This window comes from Psammomys obesus, unplaced genomic scaffold, assembly GCF_907164565.1.
Source record: "Psammomys obesus unplaced genomic scaffold, mPsaObe1.curated_primary_1811, whole genome shotgun sequence".
In the NCBI taxonomy this organism is placed as follows: Eukaryota; Metazoa; Chordata; class Mammalia; order Rodentia; family Muridae; genus Psammomys; species Psammomys obesus.
In genome coordinates, this window is record NW_026588752.1 from 12,717,943 (window position 1) to 12,733,253 (window position 15,311).

A 15,311-nucleotide genomic window follows, 5' to 3' on the forward strand; every position below is an offset into this window, starting at 1 on the left:
AGAGAGAGAGAGAGAGAGAGAGAGAGAGAGAGAGAGAGAGAGAGAGAAATAAAGGTAGTATTTTAAAAAGAAAGCAGCTCATTGGTTAAGAATACTGGCTGTTCTTCAAAGAACCCCGGTTCAATTCCCAACACCCACATGACAGCTCACAACCCTCTGTAACTCCATTTCCAGGTGATCCAACACTGTTTCCTGGCCTATGTGGGCACTAGGCACCCACGGTGAACATATATGCATGCAGGCAAAATACCCACTTACATTAAAATACATAGATCTTTTTAAATTTTCGAAGGAAAAAAAAAAAAAAAGGATGTCCCAGTGGTTAAGTGCAGTTGAGGCTTTTACAGAGGACCTGAGTTCGGTCCCCAGCACCCACATGGTGACTCACAACCATCTGTAACTCCCGTTCCAGAGGATCCATTACCCTCTTCTGGTGTCCACAGGCATCACGTACATACATGGTGCACCTACATACATGTAGGCAAAAACACGTGCAGATTTTGCCATCTGCCCTTCACTCTGGGAGAAGGACAGGAGGCTAGTTCATGGGAGGGGCTGTCATGGAATCCTCACTCCATGGTACAGGGTCTGATGTGCTCAACACAGCGCCTGGCTCACACCGTGTGCAGTCTCAAAAGAGCAGGTGAAATGTCTCTTTTCCAAAATGCCTGATGCCAGAGATGGTGCACATCAGCGGTATCTTCTCACACTTTGAAGTATATATCTCTCCTCAGAGATACTGGCGGGAGAGGGGGGGATGAGAATCGGCATGGTGACACACGCCTTTAATCCCAGCACTTGGGAGGCAGAGGCAGGTGGATTGCTGTGAGTTTGAGGCCAGCCTGGTCTATAAATCGAGTCCAGGACAGCCAAGGCTACACATTTTGAGAAATCCTTTCTTGAAAAACGAAAGAAAACAAAATAGAGTTAGCAGGTCCCTCACATATGTGACACGGTGAGAATTCTATATGATTTCTTCAGTGCCTCAGTGTGTTTCTCAGCAGCTCATCACTGGAGGTCAGGTGTAGGATTTCTCACCTGGAACCCAGGCTGCTGCGGCTTAAAATGTTTCAGATCAGGGGCATTCTATTCACTATGGGTTGTTCAACCTGTATGGGTAGTAAAAGTAGTAACAGTGTTTGCTGTTTAAACTGAGGAGGTGTTAAAATATTTACAGAAGCCAGCAAACTGGCTCCGTGGGTAAAGGAGCTTGCTGCTGAGCCTAACAACCTGAGTTCAATCCCCAGGGCCCACATGGTAGGGAGAGAGAACCTGCTGTAAGATGTCCCCTGACCTCTACGTGTGCACCCACTCACCCACGTGCACACTCATGCTCACACACACCAAAATGCAATATTTAAAATTTATTTTTGCCAAATGTGGTGATGCATACCTTTAATCTCAGCACTTTGGAGGCAAAAACAGGCAGATCTCTGTGAGCTCAAGGCCAGCCTGATCTACAAAGTGAGTTCCGGGCCAGTGAAGGCTACACAACGAGACCCTGTTTTTGTTTGTTTGTTTGTTTGTTTGTTTGTTTTCTTGCTTGTTTGTTTAAAACACAAAAATCATTATGTTTAGTGTTGACAGAAAGCTTAAAGTCTGTTGGACTGTGAGTTGACACTGAAGGCTCTCTTGTCTCTGTAGGAAAGAGCAAGCAGATTGACATCTGCCGTGGTCAGCTGGCAGTGGACATTCACTAGGGCCCAGTGTCGTCCAGCTAGTTGGCCACTAGGATGGGGTTTACATGCAAAGAGCCACTTAGATGCTGGACTGAAGGAGGGCTGAACCCAACACAGGACCCCACCGCTCTGGGTCCTCTGTCTGGAAGGACAGGGGAAGCCGCAAGCAACACTGACTCTGGTCTCCTTCCCTCTGCCCCCAGCTGCAGCCATGGGAAATGCGTGGCCACTGGCAACTCATACATTTGCAAGTGTGCCGAGGGCTATGGAGGAGCTTTGTGTGACCATAAGAATGACTCTGCCAACGCCTGTTCAGCCTTCAAGTGCCACCATGGGCAGTGCCGCATCTCAGATCAAGGGGAGCCCTACTGCCTGTGCCAGCCTGGCTTCAGTGGCAATCACTGCGAGCAAGGTGAGTATGCTGTCCTCCTGGGTCAGAGGACCTGGAAAAGAAGCAGGGCTCAAACAGCAGCTGATTTTCCCCCAGAGTAAACCAGCAGGTAGGGAGGAGGAAGCCATGTGTGGTCTTGAATGGCAGAGAAGCAGCTCGTACTGCCACGTCCGGATCATTGTATCAGTTTCATTGCTAAGGTGTTGTAAAAGGAACTTTTATTCGCCTGGTTCGGTTGTTGGTTACTCTGTCTGCTAACCAAGGCCTAGTCCTGGAAGCTTCTAGCCTCCATACAATCTAACCTAGGCCTAAAATGTTTTTAGCCTCTGAGACTTACTGCTTAATAAGCTCACCCTTGCTAGTTCTTTCTGAGCTCCGGGCTGGCTGGCACAACACAGCCGTTCTGGCTCAAACTCCTCTCCCAGCTAACTTAGTCAATCTGTCTTCTCTCTTTGCCCCCGAGTTGCTGTGCTTGGCCTCAAACTAAGTCAAGCAATCCGCTTTAATCTCCTGGCTCCTTCTCATTTTCCAGCTCATTCAGTCTTCCCCCATGTCTAGCTTGTCCTCTCTTCAGCCTGTCTCTGTCCTGGTAAAAAACTGTCTCCCCTCTCTCTCTCATTGCCCCTTAAGTAGCTTCCCTTTCCTCTCTCTTCTCGTGAGAGTTTGGGCGTATTCTATTCTGTCAAGTCTTTCTCTGATTCGTCACCTTTTCTGCCACATCACTTTCAAACATGCTGCTTCCTTCTACAAACTATCTTTACCTTCATTGTTCGAAGGCCTATACCACCACACCTGGATCTAAACTTTTCTTTACCTGAAACCTGCTCTGTACGAGGCTGGCCTTGAGCTCAGATCTGCTTGCCTCTGTCCAGCTGGATCACACAGACCTGGAAGGTCTTTGGTTGTGATCTCTTGCCAGAGCAGCCATGATCTGAAGTAAAACTCCTCTAAAAGGTGCATTCACCAAGGAAGGTTACTGTGTAGAAGATATAACAGGAGATGGGGTAAAGGGGTCGTTGTAAATGGTTGCTGCCTGCCATGCTGCCTTGCCGGGGTTCTCGGAAGAATCTAGGCCGTGTAGAGTACGTGGTACCTGAGACTGTGCTAAGAGTTGGGAAGTAGAAATGTAGAGAGTGCATTGTCCATGGAGGCCAGAAGAGGGCATCAGATCCCCCAGAACTGGAGTTAGAGGTGGCTGTGAACTGCCTGGGTGCTGGGAACTGACGTTGTGTTCTCGGTTCCTTTAGTAAAGCAGTAGCGCTCTGAACTGCTGAGCTATCTCTATGGCCCCAAAATAGGACTCTTTTTTTCTGTTTCTTTTTATTATTATTATTAATTACAGTTTATTCACCTTGTATCCCAGCTGTAACCTTTCCCTCATCCCCTCCCAATCCCACTCTCCCTCCCTCTTCTTATCCCATGCCCCTCCCCCAGTCCAATGATAGGGGAGGTTCCTCCTCCCCTTCCATCTGACCACAGTCTATCAGGTTTCATCAGGACTGGTTTCCTTGTCTTCCTCTGTGGACCAGCAAGGCTGCTCCCCGCTCAGGTGGAAGTGATCCAAGAGCCAACCCATGAGTTCATGTCAGAAATGGTCCCTGGTCCTATTTTTGGGAAACCCTCTTGGATACTGAGCTGCCTTAGGCTACTTCTGTGCAGGGGTTCCAAGTTATCTACATGCATGGTCCTTGTCTGTAGTATCTGTCTCAGAAAAGACCCCTGTTTCCAGATTTTTGGTTCTGTTGCTCTCCTTGTGGATCTCCTGTTCCCTCCAGGTCTTTCTATCTCCCTCTTCTTTCATAAGATTCCCTGCACTCTGCCCAAAGTTTGGTATGCATCTCAGCATATGTTTTGATACCCTGCTGGGTGAAGTCCCTCAGAGGCCCTCTGTGATAGGCTCCTGTCCTGTTCCCTGTTTTCTCCCTCCTCCTATGTCCGTCTCATTTGCCCTTCTGAATGAAGATCGAGCATCATACTCAGGGTCCTCCTCCTTGCTCAGCTTCCCCAGATGTACATATTTTAGCATGATTATCCTATATCATATGTCCAATATCCACTTATAAGTGCGTATATACCATGTGTGTCTTTCTACTTCTGGGATACCTCACTCAGGGTGATCTTTTCTAGATCCCACCATTTGCCTGCAAATTTCATTATTTCTTTGTTTTTAATTGCTGAGTAGTATTCCATTGTTTAAATGTACCACAATTTCTTTATCCATTCCTCAACTGAGGGATATCTGGGTTGTTTCCAGCTTCTGGCTATTACAAATAAAGCTGCTATGAACATGGTTGAGCAAATGTCCTTGTTGTATACTTGAGCATCTTTTGGATATATGTGTAGGAGTGGTACAGCTGGGTCTTGACGTAGCACTATTCCTATTTGTCTGAAAAAGCGCCAGATTGCTTTCCAAAGTGGTTGTACAAGTTTACATTCCCACCAGCAGTGGAGGAGGGTTCCCCTTTCTCCACATCCTCTCCAGCATGTGTTGTTACTTGAGTTTTTGATCTTAGCCATTCTGATGAGTGTAAGGTGAAATCTCAGGGTCATTTTGATTTGCATTTCTCTGATGACTAACGATGTTGAGCATTTCTTTAAATGTTTCTCTGCCATTCGATGGTCCTCTATTGAGAATTCTCTGTTTAGCTCTGTACCCCATTTTTTTAAATTGGGTTACTTGATTTGTTGCTGTTTAACTTTTTGAGTTCTTTATATAATCTGCATATTAGCCTTCTGTCAGATATAGGGTTGGTGAAGATCCTTTCCCAGTCTGTAGGCTGTTTTGTTCTTATGACAGTCAGTATCCTTTGCTTTACAGAAGCTTTTCAGTTTCATGAGGTCTTATTTATTCATTGTTGGTCTTAGAGCAAAGAATTGTATGTTAAAGAGATGAGGGGAGGGGAAAAGGGAAGGGGAGGGAAAAGAAAAAACAGCTAGGAGTCCATGTCCCTGATAAATATGGAAGCAAAAGCCCTCGGCTTGATACCCTCATTTTGGAGGCTTTTATTCTGCATAGACACTGACAAGCTCTCCCTGACACCAGCATCCAGGCCACACCCTGACACTCATGGACTCTTACATTTCACATCTCAGTGAGACACCCCTAACTAAAGCCATTCGTGAATCTGAAGTGATCTTAGACTCACAGTCCTATCACAATGGGATCAGCACCCCTCATATTCCCTTCACCCCAGTTGTTGACGCCGCCATTCTTGTGCTTCCCCAGTACACACACATGCACACCCACACGCCCATCATCGCCTTTCTCTTTCCAAATCCTTCTAGAGCCCCATTGTTTAAGAGAATTTTTGCAGGTGGGATCCAGTGCCTGTGCGTCATACTAAAACACACAGCCCATTAAAAAAAAAAAAAAAAAGTGCTGATGCTTTTTCTTCAGTCGCTTCTGCTGCTCACAGGAGGCCATGAATCAGAGGGAGGAGGATTGGTACATTCGTCATGATTTTCCAGGCAGGGAAACTGAGGCAAGGGATAACAAGTGATTGGCCGTGAGGCTGCGGATTCTACTTTCCTCCCCCAGTGTCTGCTTTGCATTGTGTAACTGTAATTTTGCTGCTGTTGTGAATTGTAATGTCAATATCTGTGTTTCCCAGTGGTCTGAGGCGACCCCTGTGAAAGGGTCATTCGACACCCTCCCCACACACACACAAAGAAATCACGACCCACGGATTGAGAACCACCACTCTAGGTCACGGGAGACAGGCTCCTGGGAATGGTAGGGCCAGTCTGGGACAAACTGGAGCTTTTCTGCCCTTATCCAAAGCTCTTAGCGCCATGTGCACCATGGCAACTCGGGGAAGCAGGCTGAGCTCTGCCAGACCTCCTAAATTTCAAAGAAGCCAGAAGTCCAAATTCTGCAATGAGCTCAGATGTCTTCAACGTTAGTCTTTAAGCACATTCAATCAGTCAAAACCTGTCTAGTAACCACAGTTTGCCAGTCTCTTGGAACATGGAAGACTAAGCCCAGTCCTGCCACCAGGATCTCCTTGGGATTGATTAAAGCCTTGAGTTGAGCCTGGCACAGTAAAAGCACATCAAATTTGTAGAATTAGGGAAGGAGGGAGGGAGTGAGAGAGGGAGGGAGGGAGGAAAGGAAGGAAGCAGGCAAGCAGACAGGAAGGAAGGAGGGAAAGAAGGGTAGTTGGATGGTTAGGTAAGCAGGTGATGTGAATACTTGCATCTTCAGATGGCAGGTATCTCCTGACAGCTGAGCAGGGAACCACCTATGGTCCCTCCAGACCCCTCACCATGGCCAGGGCTCTAACTCTACGTGTCTACCCTCTTCAGAGAATCCATGTATGGGGGAGATAGTCCGCGAAGCCATCCGCCGCCAGAAAGATTATGCCTCCTGTGCCACAGCCTCCAAGGTGCCCATCATGGAATGCCGAGGGGGCTGTGGAAGTCAGTGCTGCCAGCCGATTCGCAGCAAGCGGCGGAAATATGTCTTCCAGTGCACTGATGGCTCCTCCTTCGTGGAAGAGGTGGAGAGACACTTGGAATGTGGCTGCCGTGCGTGTTCCTGAGCCCCCCTGCCATCTACCCAACCACCGCCTCTCAGACTCCAGCTCACTGGGCAGGGGACAGCCCAAGCAGAACCTCTTTTGAGATTCAGAATGAAGGAGAGAAAGCTGGAGAGCAAGAGGCAAAAGAGAGAATATTAAGTATATTGTAAAATAAACAAAAAAAAATAGAACTTATTTTTATTATGGAAAGTGACTATTTTCATCTTTTATTATATAAATATATCACACCGTCTGAGTATATGTACTATATAGTGCGTTATTTTTACCAAGTTTTGTTTTGTGTTGTGTATTTGTTGTGTTTTTATAAACAGCTGTTTAAATTTCTAAGACAAAAAAAAAGACTAATAAAAATGTTTTAAACAAAAGGAGAAGAATAGAGAAACGAAAGCCTGAGGCAGGAAGAGGGAATTTTATGTGTATGTAGCTCTCTTCAGTCAGCACAAACGAGAGCTATTTCTTGAGCTGGCTTGGAAAAAAGGAAGAGAGAAGTGGAAGTACTTACGTTGTTGTTTCTCCATGGCCTTCACTCCTCTTTTACTCTCTTCCTGGTAGGCAGCAAGCTTCCTACTCTCCTGGCTTTCTAGGCCCAGTGTGTCCCCTTGCTTCCTAAAGGTGCTTCTGAGCCCTGCAAGCCTTGTTGTACTTCAGAGGAATTGCTGTCCTTGCCTATCATCTGACCCAGGCTTCTGCAGGATATGAGCCCACTGGGAGGCAGAGGCAGCGGCCCCTGGTCTCCTTGAGGGAGTTGAAGCAAACTTTAGTGAGTGAGCTGGGTCCGTTCTGCCTCTCCCCACAAAGCCTGTCCTCTGAGAGGAGATGAAGAAAGAGGGAACTGGGAAGTCTCCCCAGGTCCCAGACACCCAGCCCTGCCTTACAAGTCCTCTTCTTTCCAGCGAGTTTCAATACCAGAAAGCAGGCAGCAGGACTGCCGGAGAGCAAGACAGGAAGCTGCATCTCCATGGAAGCCCAACAGGCAGGCTCTGGCTTCTGGTCTTCTAGAACACCACCATCTCAGTGGCAAAGACCCACTGCTGAGGAGCAACACCATCCAGCACGTGTCTGAAACCTAACTTTATCTAACCCCTACTTTCTGGTGCACTGAACCCCATTTCTCAACTAAAGACACTCAGGCCCCTTCGCTTGCCTTACTCCTCCCTCTGATGAGTGGAGACCCAGGCCTGGAGTGCAGAGTCAGACTCGAGATTCCCCTCCAGAACGAGCAGACACAGGAGACAGGCAGCAAAAAAGCCCATCAGCAAAAAAGAAAGCAGATGTGTTGCCAGCTGCCTTTCCTCCTTGCTCTGTTTTCTTCCATCTTCCTTTCTGTCTCATTCATGTCTAGAAAATTTCTAGAGTCAGGGACTCGGACATCTAGGAAGCATTGTTGTCTGGCAGATGCTGGTTCCTGAAGGCCTTTTCTGACCTCCCACATCCTTCCCCCCACCCCCCCCCCCCCCCCCCCCCCCTTCACAGCCCTCATCCCTTAGCAGGAGTGGCCAGCATCTCAGCTGGTCGAATCCACCCTTGGCTGGGCTCTGCTCATCCATCCTTCTTTCTCCCCAGCCTCCACTGGTAGTCTCAGGAGGGAAAGTGTGGGACTTTCTGCTCTGAGGGAAGGACCAACAGTAGGCCGAAGACTCAAAGGGGAGAGAAGGGAGAGAGAAGAAGGTAGAGGAACACAAGGCAGGAAGAAGGCATGGAGGGAGGGTAGAAAGGATGTAATAGAGAGACTTCTGAGCAAGCATATGAATGTGCATCGTGTTCCAGGGAGGGGGGGTTGTACCTTATGACAGGTTTGTTGAAAATGTCCATAATTAGATTTATGGGGTGCTCGCTACAATATACTCAGATGTCACTCCAATTGCAACCCATATATTTATATATTTATATGCACACATTCATTTAATTCTCAAAACAGCTCTATGTAAGACTGTAACTAACCCACTTTACAGTTGAGTAAGCTGAGATAGAGAAAGTAAGGACCTTGCCTAAGAGCAGATGGCTAATAAGTTATAGGAGCAAAGGTTTGAGCCCAGACTGTCAGAATCCAGAATTTGCTCACTTAACCACTATCCCACACTACTTCTTGTAGGAAAGAAACACTGTGCCTTTAAGGATCCTACAGTCTGGAGCAGGGACAGTCGTTAAATGGACAGTTGTTTGGTCGTATTACACTGATCTTGGCCAAAAGGCCAAAAAAGCGAGAATTGCTTGAGATAAATAAATATATAGAGACATGCATTTCTTAATGATAGTATAATGAGGGAGAGGGGATTTCCAACCCTGAGTCTATCGGTAAGGTAAGGAGTTGAACAGCTCAAGAAATGGCCCAGTAAAAAAAAACAAAACAAAAAACAAAAAAACAAAAAACCAGTAAAATGGGGAAAATCCTAGAATGTTTGGTGAACAGCCAGAGGCCCGTGGTGGCAGCAGCGTAGGATGACGTCTGTAGATCCACAAGAAATGGGGAATGTGAAGTCAGGGTCTCTAGGCCCCCCCCCAAAAAAAGCCACATGGCTAGGCCACAGAGAGCCAGGGACTTGGTATGATCAGGGCAGTAGCAAGGAAGTCTGATGGTGGGCTAGAACAGGGGAGATAGAGGCACGCCTGGATGAAGAAGTGGGCTTTATCACTCAAAGGGGCCTCGGGGCTCCTAGTAGTTCACTTTGTGGCTAGCACCAACTAATGTCAGAGTCTCTGTGATAACTCAGGGACTCAGTCGTAGAAGGGGTGTCTTGGTATGTGCCCAGTGTCCCTTCCTGTCCCTCCAGTCCACCCATCCTCAATAAGGGGCCTGGTCCTTATTGCATTACCAAGCCCTGCAACTTTGGGAGGGGTTACTGGGCTACAAGCTTTCTCTCCATGGCCATAAGGACCCTGAGGCTTCCCTCTTCCCTCTTCCTTTCACCCCCTGTGCTCATCTCTGAACCCATGTGAAGTCAGCCAAGGACAGAAAGGCCGAGTTCTGTTTTCAAGTATGGCTTCAGAGCCTTTTCAACTCTGAGTGGCCTGACTTTACAAAATGCCAAGCACAAAGACCATCAAGAAAATCGGCCCCAAAATGAAATTTCTCTAAAAAGGAAATTTAGAGACTTTTGCCTTGAAAATGTGTACCAGATTCTAGGACCAGGAAAAAATAATAATAATCCAAATGCAGGAAAAGGTCAGTCAGTTTGCCCTCTGAAACATAAGACTTAATATTTGTGGGAATGTGCACATGTAGAAGGCTCCATCTCCTCTGTTACTCCCTGAGCAGGGTCAGGAGACAGAGAGAAGACCCCCTTTGGGCTCACAAAAGGGGGCCTCCAAGTGGTTTATGAAATGCAATACCTGAAAGCTATGTAAAGTAAAGCCCTGTAAGATGTAAGATGTTGAGAATGTTGTTGTCACTGATGTTACTGGCATGCCAAATAGCCATTTTTAGAAGAAAACTTTGCCTTTTCCATCTCATTGCAAGGAGTCTGATATTTCAAAAAGTGAAGTGGGGGAGGGGGAAGGCTTCCCAGGATCAGCAAAAGAGAAGAGAAAGGCTCCCAGGAGAACCTCAAAAACCCAGGAATGACCGGACTGGGGCTGAGCCAGCCTTGCCTTTTCCAGAGACAAAGATATCCCCAGACAAGCCCCTAGCCACTGCTTCAAAGATCCACAGGATCTCAGGGAGCAGAGGTGAAGGGACCCTTGAGTAAACTGCAGGTCATAAAAAAGGGTCAGGGAAGTGACATGATATCTCCCACCACTCAAAGCTTCCCAGCTGAGCCACACCTAAAGGCCACGAGGCTCCAAGGGTCTGCCCAGGCAGTTCCTCTTGCACCACAGGGTACACTGTGACAAAGCTGATCAGAGATGGAAGCCAGTGGGACCCGTTAAGGCAGAACTGGCATTTGGCAAAGCTTATTTCTCTAACTCAATAGATTCTAATAAGAAAGAAAAATGTTTTTTTTTTCATTAACAGTGTTACAGTGCCACTTCCTCATTATGAAGTAAATAATGTGCATTTCTTGCTTCAACATTCTGCCTTCTTCTAATGTCACTTAAATAAATAGATGTGTCACAGGGGAGCCCACGGTGCTCTTGTGAATGCATAATTCAGCCTTTCTCTGTAGTGTGTGCTTCATTTTTGCCCCTGACTTTTATACCCTGTACGGCACAGTATTACATTCATGGGTTTTGGGTATACCTGTGTGGAATTAGTAGAAATGAACTAATTTCTTAGACCCTTAAGTAAGAAAACTGCACCTAGAATTCCCATATATATTCCCCAAGCCCTACATATATGACTTAGGAGCTCCAGGATCTATAGGAGATGTGGCTTGAATAGCCACGAACTGGATGCCAAGGGTGATAGTGAAGGAACCCTCTCATGTTCAGAGTAGAGCCCCCCAAGGCCTATTTCATCCCTTCTTCTACTCATTCTTTTGTTTTGGGGTTCTTTTGTGGTTGGTTGGTTGGTTGGTTGGTTGGTTGGTTGGTTGGTTGGTTTTTGAGAGAGAGTTTCTCTGTGCCCTGGGTGTCCTGGAACTCTGTAGACCAAGCTGGCCTCGAACTTACAGAGAGATCTGCCTGCCTCTGCCTCCCCAAGTGCAGGAATTAAAGAAGTGAGCCACGGCTGCCACGGCCACCACCACCCAGCTCCCCTACTCGTTCTTTCACCAAGCATATAATACATACCAGATACCATTCTAAGCAATAAGGATTCCAAAGATAGAGAAGGCCAAGTCCTGTTGTGGAGTCTAAATGTTAATTGACAGGGTGAGTTGTGTGCCAGTCAACAACACCTAGAGGCACTGATAATAGATAACCATAATCGCTTAAGATAACAAAGTGGGAGAAAAGTAACAGAATGACACCCACCCCAGAGAGAGCAAAGTAGGCCTCCATGAAGAACTGAAAATCAGGACACTAAGAAATGGAAAGATAAGGAAAGTGACAATGCCACACATGCCAGTCACTTCCTCTCACGAGGATATTGTCTATGGGCAGTCATAACCCAAGCATCTCATAGGCCAGAGATGGTGTAAGCAAACCACCCACCTCTCTGCCCTGGGCACACTTGAGAGGCTACAGACTTCCCCAGTGAGGACGCTGTCAGAGGCCAGCTGAACCCTATATCCTTGGCACAGATACTATACCACCCTTGCTGAAATGCCATCAAGAATAAGACACTGAGCCGGGCGTGGTGGTGCCTTGCCAGATCAGGAAGCAGAGACAAATGGCTTTCTTCATTCTATTCTTTCATTCAGCCGAGGCTTACAGACCATGGGATGGTGCCTCCTACCTTAGGATGAATCTTCACTAGGTTACATCTCTCTGGAGATATCTCACATGCCCAGAAGCGTGTCTTCTAGCTGATTCTCATGACAATGAAGATTAACCAAGAACACACATGGGTGAAAGAAATGACTCTTCAGCAAACTGCTGGAGAAAATGGTTATGCAAAGGCACCTATTCCTATTTCTTATCAACTACCAGAAATGAATTAACAAAGGATCAATGAGCTCAATGTAAGACCTGGATCTATTAAACTACCAGAATAAAACATAGAGAAATTGTTTGAGAACATGAATGGGGGCAAAGATAATTCCCAGAGTTTAGGCATCACAGCAGATAGGCAGGTGGGACTGCAAAGCTTCCGAGGAGCAAAGGAAACAGTCAACAGAGTAAAGAGTGACCCACATCTCTTAGAAGCTGGGAAGTGGTGGCGCAGGCCTTTAACCTCCCCACTCGAGAGATGGAGTCAGGAGAATCTCTGAGTTTGAGGCCAGCCTGGTCTACAGAGAGAGTTCCAGGACAGCCAGCACTACACAGAGAAACCCTGTCTTGAAAAACCAAAGGAAATAAAGTCTCTTAGAATCAAGGAATCGTGGCTATTAGAGGCTAGAGAGAAAAGGGGATAAAGGGGATGAGAAGAGGTTGGTCAATGGGTACAAGACTATTTTAGAGGGATAAGAAAAATAACATCTAGCATTATTCTATTGCACTATAAAATGGCTAAAGTTAGTAACAATACAATGAATGCTCCCACAGGCATGTGGGAGGGTTTTGAAATGATAAACACGGAAGGTGATTGATATGTTCATCTGTCCTGTGATCATTATACAATAAACTGAAATTCCCCTATAAAGAAGTACAATTGTGTGCCAATCCAAAATAAATTTTAAATTTAAAATACAGTGAAAAACATAACTTCATTAAAACTGGAGGTGAGGAAAATAGAGAGACAGAGTCAAAACTGAAAGGAGAGGATGGAGAAAGAATGGCTACTGAATGTAGCCCTGAGTCCTGGGATGAACTATTATTAGCCAAAGAGGCATTTATTCACCTTTCATGTGTGTCTTGGGTGACCTCAGTCTAGTGGCCTTACTTTGGAAGTGGTTTCGTCTTCTTGACCCGTTTTGTAAGAGCTAACAGGGCAGAAGAGCAGTAGGTGGAAGGTTACCTGGCTACAGGTGAGAAGGTGCATTCAGAGAATGAGGAGCTAAAGCCTGACAGTCAACCACTGCGCATGCTTTCCCATCACACACACACACACACACACACACACACACACACACACACACACACGTACGGGTAACATGCATCACATTTCTATACACATTCTTTCATCCTGCACTTTCCATCCGCCCCAGTTAGGGTTTCTCTTGCTGTAATAGAACACTACAACCAAGGCAACTTACAAAATATTTTATTTGGGGGCAGACAGTTCCAGAGAGCTAGGATCCATAGTAGAAGGGGCAGAAGGCCGCAGATACGGCAGCTGGAGCTGGAAGCTGAGGGATGAGGGCTTACACCTCAAAACTGCAAGCAGGAAAATGAGAGAGCAGCCTCAAAGGGACCAAAGCCTTAAGCTCTAAAGCCTTCCCCCAGTGACATACTTCCGCAGGCAAGGCCACGGCTCCTGAGCCTTCCCAAACAACACCAACTGGGGAACACAAATGCCAGAGCCCATGTAGGACGTGTATCATTCAAACCACCGCATCATTCGACCAATGAGGGAGAGACCTGGATTCACACAGCTAGAAACAGCAGAGGGGTGGACTGATCCAGGGCTTTCCAGAACCCTGTCCATTGTAACTAACATCCTGATTTGCCTGTAGCAAAGCCCTGGTGAATGTCTGTGATTGGATGACTTCCAGCACAGAGTATCTTGAGCAAGGAGCTGGGGCTCATTAGGTTATGGAAATAGGACCAGAATAATCAATCCAGAGACTGAAACCCACCCACCCCCCATATTGGAGCAAAACTGTGCTGGCTAGATTTATGTCTACTCGACACAAGTTAGAGTCGTCTGAGAGGAGGGAACCTCAATTACAGCCTCCAGAAGACCAGCTGTTGGCAAGCCTGTAAGGCATTTTCTTAATTAGTGACTGAGTGGGGAGAGTCCAACCCATGGTGGGCAGGTGGTACTGAGTTCTATAAGAAAGCAGGCTGAGCAAGCAAAGAGGAGCCATAAGCAGCACTCCTCCATGCCCTCTGCATCAGCTCCTGCCTCCAGGTTCCTGCTCTGTTGGAGTTTCTGTCCTGACTTCCTTCATCGACAAACTACAGTGTGGAAGTGTAAGCCAAATAAACCCTTTTTCCCTCAAATTCCTTTTGGTCATGGTGTTGGGGGTTGGTCTGATGCTGATTCCTGGCCATGAAGATCTGGTTATGCCCTATCCTTGTTGTGTAAACCTACCTAAGACATTATTCCTGATTGGTTGATTAAAATGCCTAAAACCTGAGCAGGGCAGAATGGGGTAGGTGTAGCTAAGGTTCCCAGGCTTTGGGTTCATGAGAATCACAGGAAACAGACAGGAAGACAGGAAGGGAGGAAGAAGGAGGACGCCAGGATAGGTTAGAAGGAACCACGTGGGCCGGGAGAAAAGACTCCAAGGATAGCATAAAAAGAAACACCAAGATGGAAAATGTAAGCAAGTATTTATAAGATTATGGACGGAAGGCAGCCCAGATAGGAATGGTTAAGGCGGATGGCATGAGATTTGGGAAGTTATTGAGATAGCATAGGTGAAATTACCTGCCCAGCCTGAGGTGTTACAAGGCAATTACAAAATCTAACAGGTGTCTGTGTCTCACTGATTGTGGTTAAGTAACACCACCAAAGTAATTATAGGGCAAAAAATAAACATTATTTAGCCCAACACCCTTTTATTTCCCACAGCAGTCATGGTGTTTCATCGCAGCAATACTAGCTCTAACACAAAAGCCCATACAACTACTGGTGACCATGGAAACACTCCCTTTTTACAGTGATTATCCTGAACCCATCATTTTCCACATTCACCTGCAGTCCTCAAAAACGCTGGAAAGTAAGAGTTGTTACTCTGTGTTTCAAAGATCTGGAATCCTAGCAAATGCGGCCACTGCCTAGGGTTCAACAGGTAGAGGGCCACAAGGCCGGGAGACAGACCTTGGCCCAACTTTTAAAAACACACCTTTCCTCGGGAACTGTTTGCTACTCTGCGGAAAGGTGAGGAAGCTTCGTGTGTATCCCTGAACAACAGACTACTTGTTTATTGACCCAGTTACCATTGGCGTAAGAGACTAATTGACAATAAAAATCATTTCCGTTTATTAAAAAAAAAAAAAAAAAAACTTTCTAGGTCCCCATATTGTCTGGCCGTCACATATGAGAAGGATGATAGGTAGTCTGGATTTCCCCATGGACAGAGGAAGGGGATGCAGGACCTCCTTCTCAAACAC

The 15,311-nt window shown here is 46.5% G+C and overlaps 1 protein-coding gene across 1 annotated transcript in view; it reads left to right on the forward strand.

Annotated features, from left to right (window-relative positions):
• The window catches only part of Slit3 (slit guidance ligand 3), a 591,521-nt gene extending 583,479 nt beyond the window's left edge, over nt 1-8,042 (forward strand). Inside the window, exons 35-36 of the mRNA XM_055604618.1 lie at nt 1,883-2,091; nt 6,376-8,042. Of these exons, the coding sequence (XP_055460593.1) occupies nt 1,883-2,091; nt 6,376-6,611 (445 nt within the window). The 3' untranslated portion in view covers nt 6,612-8,042. The remainder of the gene's footprint in view (nt 1-1,882; nt 2,092-6,375) is intronic.
• Nucleotides 8,043-15,311: the final 7,269 nt, after the last annotated feature.